The sequence below is a fragment of the Silurus aristotelis genome, assembly GCF_946808225.1.
Source record: "Silurus aristotelis genome assembly, chromosome: 18".
Lineage (NCBI taxonomy): Eukaryota > Metazoa > Chordata > Actinopteri > Siluriformes > Siluridae > Silurus > Silurus aristotelis.
Genome location: NC_139591.1, coordinates 162,501 through 167,500, shown reverse-complemented (window position 1 = coordinate 167,500; position 5,000 = coordinate 162,501). Strand labels below are relative to the sequence as shown.

The following is a 5,000-nucleotide window of genomic DNA, read 5'->3' as shown; positions in this document are numbered from 1 at the left end:
TGTGTATGTGTGGGTGCATATATGCTCTTCTATGTGTGTGTATATGTGTATGTATGTATGTATGTATGTGTGTGTGTGTGTGTGTTTATATGTTTATGTATGTATGTGCCTGTGTATGTCTGTCTGTGTGTGTGTGTGTGTGTGTGTGCGTGTGTGTGTGTGTGTGTGTGTGTGTGTGTGTGTGCGTGTGTGTGTGTATGTATGTGTGTGCATGTATATGTGTTTGTGCATGTGTGTGTGCATGTGTGTGTGTGTTTATGTGTATGTATCTATATGCGTGTTTGTGTTTATATATGTTTATTTATGTTCATGTGTGTATGTGTGGGTGCATATATGCTCTTCTATGTGTGTGTATATGTGTATGTATGTATGTATGTATGTATGTATGTGTGTGTGTGTGTGTTTATATGTTTATGTATGTATGTGCCTGTGTATGTCTGTGTGTGTGTGTGTGTGTGTGTGTGTGTGTGTGTGTGTGTGTATGGGCGTGTGTGTATGTGTATGTGTGGGTGTATGCATGTGTATATGTGTGTGGTATATGTGTATATTTGTTTGTATGTGTGTGTATATGTGTGTGTGTATTTGTGTGTGTAGGAGGTGTGTAAGGTTCCTGGGTGATGGTGAGGTGACAGTGAGAATGATGTTGAGGTTCTCTGCTCCGTTCTCATTGTTGTGGTGTGTGTCGGGGTTCCTGTACCTGCGTGCTCTCAGCACCATCTCAGTGACAGACTGCAGCTCTGTGATGTGCTGTAACTCCGCCTTCACCTTCCTGCTCAGCTGGATCTGCCTTAAGGAGCGCTTCCTGGGAGTCAGGGTCATCTAACACACACACACTCACACACACACACTCACACACATGTTGATACATACACTATGAATTCAGAACAGCTAAACCACTCTCAACCCCCCCACCCCCCCTCCCCCGTCTTCTCTTGCCCCTCCCACTCAGGTGGTAGCAGTGATCCTCTCTATAACAGGAATCGTGATGTTAGCGTACTCTGACGGATTCTACAGTGACTCTATCACCGGAGTGGCTCTGGGGGTCGGATCAGCCTCCTGCTCTGCGCTCTATAATGTGTGTGTGTGTGTGTGTGTGTGTGTGTGTGTGTGTGTTATAGATGTAGATATAGATATAGGTTGACACTGTGCAGTATATATGTGTGTTTGTTTATGGTTGTGTTTTAGTAACAGTGCGTGTCTGGGCTGTGTATCATTTTTCAGGTGTTGTACAGGAAGCGTGTAGGGACACTTGATCCTGCCCCAGCGAGTGTTGTGTTGTGTTGTGTGGGTCTATGTGCACTTGTGTTACACTCATGGGTGTGTGTGCTGCTGTACGTTACACACGTGGAGTTCTGGCCACCATCTCAGCTCATGCCCTGGAACACACTCTGCACCACAGCCTCACTGCTGCTCGGTATACACACACACACACACACACACACACACACAGTGCACTGCAGAGGAACACTACACTGACCAGTAGTGTGCTCCTGCAATAATGTCACATGCATTCTGTAACTCTGTGTGTGTGTGTGTGTGTGTGTGTGTGTGTGTGTGTGTGTGTGTGTGTGTGTGTGTGTGTGTGTGTGTGTGTCTGTATGTGTGTGTGTGTGTGTTTGTGTTGCAGTGTTTAATGTGCTAGTGAACATGGGAGGAGTGTGCACTTACCCTGAGCTCATCTCACTCGGGATCCTGCTCACAGTTCCAGCCAGCGCAGGTTCACACTCACTGCAGTCCACAGTCACATGACCACATGGAACTGAGACACATCTAAATACTGATGTATGTTATTTCAGAATTAATCTCTCGCTGTGTGTGTGTGTGTGTGTGTGTGTGTGTGTGTGTGTGTGTGTGTGTGTGTGTGTGTGTGTGTCTATACACAGCGGTGGATGTGTGGCTGTTGGAGGCTCCGCCCCTCAGTGACATGCGGTTGATGGCGTTCGTTTTGATCTCGGCTGCATTTGTGTTGCTGCTGTTTCCTGAAGACTGGGACGAGAAATTACTGCAGTCTATCAGTTCAGTGTGGAGTCAAACAACAATCAACACCTAACACACACTAACATACCTAACACACTTAACACACACTAACACACACTAACACACTTAACACACTTAACACACACTAACACGCACTAACACACCTACCACACTTAACACACACTAACACACCTACCACACTTAACACACACTAACACACTTAACACACATTTAACACACCTACCACAACACACACTAACACACACCTAACACACTTAACACACACTAACACACATTTAACACACTTAACACACACCTAACACACACTAACACACACCTAACACACACTAACACACTTAACACACACTAACACACATTTAACTCACCTACCACACTTAACACACTTAACACACACCTAACACACACCTAACACACACTAACACACACCTAACACACTTAACACACTTAACACACACTAACACACACTAACACACTTAACACACACTAACACGCACTAACACACCTACCACACTTAACACACACTAACACACCTACCACACTTAACACACACTAACACACTTAACACACATTTAACACACCTACCACAACACACACTAACACACACCTAACACACTTAACACACACTAACACACATTTAACACACTTAACACACACCTAACACACACTAACACACACCTAACACACACTAACACACACCTAACACACACTAACACACTTAACACACACTAACACACATTTAACTCACCTACCACACTTAACACACCCTACCACACTTAACACACACCTAACACACACCTAACACACACTAACACACACTAACACACACCTAACACACACTAACACACACTAACACACACTAACACACACCTAACACACTTAACACACACCTAACACACACTAACACACACCTAACACACACCTACCACACCTAACACACACCTACCACACCTAACACACACTAACACACACTAACACACCTAACATTTACATTTGCAGTATTTAGCAGACGCCCGTGTCCAGAGCGACGTACAAAAGTCTTCAGCAATGAATAAATCTACACTGTACACTGGATTACACACTTAATATAAATCAGACTATAACTGTGTTGAGGTTTCTTTTTCTTTTTCAATAAAGCAAACATGAAAAGTCTTATTTTACAGTTTTTCACAGTTTTGTGGTGCCGTTGGAGGATGCGTTTTTATGGTCGACAGGCTTACAGCATTGATGTTGTTGAATATGGTGTCATTACTCAAGATATGCTCTCTTATCTCTCGAATCCTAATTGCATTGTTGGCCAAAACCATATTTATAATTGAGGTCTCTTGTACATCTGTAAACAAGTGTCCTCGTCCTTGTCCTTGTCCTCGATGATGTCCTAGCCTTTCCACTCAGTGTAGTAAATAGATGACTCAGAGTTACAAATGTTTATGCAATACTTTGCAGTCAGACGTATTTTACAGTGTGTAATGCTAAAATGGTCATAAAATGGCAAACCTGTTCTCATGTCTGAAGGTTCAAATTATGGACACCACTGTAAATTGATTCAAGTTGGTCTGAACTCTCAGTTCAGTCTCTCTCTCGGTCAAACCATGGTTGATTACATGATCAACAAAGGTGTCCCTAATCTCATCAGAGATGGCTCTCCTTCCTTCTCTTATTTGCCCTCGTCCTCTTCTTCCTCTTACTCTTCCCCTTCCTCCTCCTCTTGCTCTCTGTTCATTGTTAGCATCCACTGTTCAAAACAGGTAATCTGATATTTGACCTATTTATAAAACTATCTACACTACTGTAAAGTAAAGCAGTGTTTGGTTAGTGATCAATTAAGCAATTAGTGTTTGCAGATGTGTGTGTGACCTGGTGACTAAGTGTAGCATTTTGATTGGTTGTGTTTGGAAAAGGAAAGCAAGTTACTTCCTGATAGATCTTTGTGTTTTAGGTAGAGAATTGTGTGTAGTGTTTTGAAAAAAGTGTTTTATGCAGTTGAAAACTGAGTCTAAAGGCTGAGAAAAAGCTTATGGTTTTGAAGATTTGGCATGTAGTTTTGCACTTTGAGTGAGAGGTTTCAAAAATCGTGTGACATGAAAAGATTTTCTGTGTAAGCAATTGGTTAAAAACTGTAAGTGTTTCAGAAAGTGGAAAGTCTTCACCTGTCGCTTAAAGATAGACAGGGGCTCCACTGTTCAGACAACACACACTTAACACACACTAACACACACCAACACACACCAACCCACACTAACACACACCAACACACTCTAAATCATATCTCCTTTTCATCTGTACTGTGATGTAGAAATAAAAGTGTATGATAAATATTATTGAGTTAAAAATGTTCTTGTTGTTTATGATTCATTTCACTGTTCAGCCTCTGAATCACAAATAAAATCTGTCACAAGTAATTATTTTGTCACTTTTATCTAAAATCACTGGGGTTTTTATATTAAAGATGAAATGCGGCTGTAGTAGTGAATAACACACACACACACACACACACACACACACAAAATATAACAGTGGTTTTTAATGTGACTCAGAAGAACGAGTCGTCTCAAAGAGTTATTCATTCATTTCCTCTGAAAGCGCGTGAGCAAAGCATCACAAAATCTCTGTAGGTTATGTACAGGAAACAGAACTGAGTAGTTCATCACTCGACTCTTCTAGTCCGAGTTGTTCTTTCCTTTATCACGTGACTCCCATAGACACTGTGCAGCTGTATATGTATGTATATAAATGATTGGAGCTATAGGTAAAGTTGGTGTATGTAGACGTGTTGGGGATCTGTGGTCTGTGTTTATTCTGTTCATTCTATTTTAATTTTAAAAAGAGAATTTAAAAACTGAACTGTTATTATTCGTTTTTGTAATAAAAAAGCAAGTCATTTGTCTGTTTCTCCATGGTTGCATGAAAAAGAAAATAAAAGGGAAACCAAAACAGAAAAATTATTTTAATTTATGACACAGGAAGTTGACTTGTTATGCAACCAGGGGAACATGCCAATAAGG

The 5,000-nt window shown here is 41.4% G+C and overlaps 1 protein-coding gene across 1 annotated transcript in view; it reads left to right on the top strand.

The window, feature by feature from the left end:
* Positions 1-2,066, top strand: part of LOC310741527 (solute carrier family 35 member F4) — a 5,239-nt gene extending 3,173 nt beyond the window's left edge. The window contains exons 3-7 of the mRNA XM_083569437.1: positions 595-814; positions 950-1,075; positions 1,222-1,414; positions 1,628-1,717; positions 1,884-2,066. Of these exons, the coding sequence (XP_083425563.1) occupies positions 595-814; positions 950-1,075; positions 1,222-1,414; positions 1,628-1,717; positions 1,884-2,050 (796 nt within the window). The 3' untranslated portion in view covers positions 2,051-2,066. The remainder of the gene's footprint in view (positions 1-594; positions 815-949; positions 1,076-1,221; positions 1,415-1,627; positions 1,718-1,883) is intronic.
* The last annotated feature ends 2,934 nt before the right edge of the window (positions 2,067-5,000 follow it).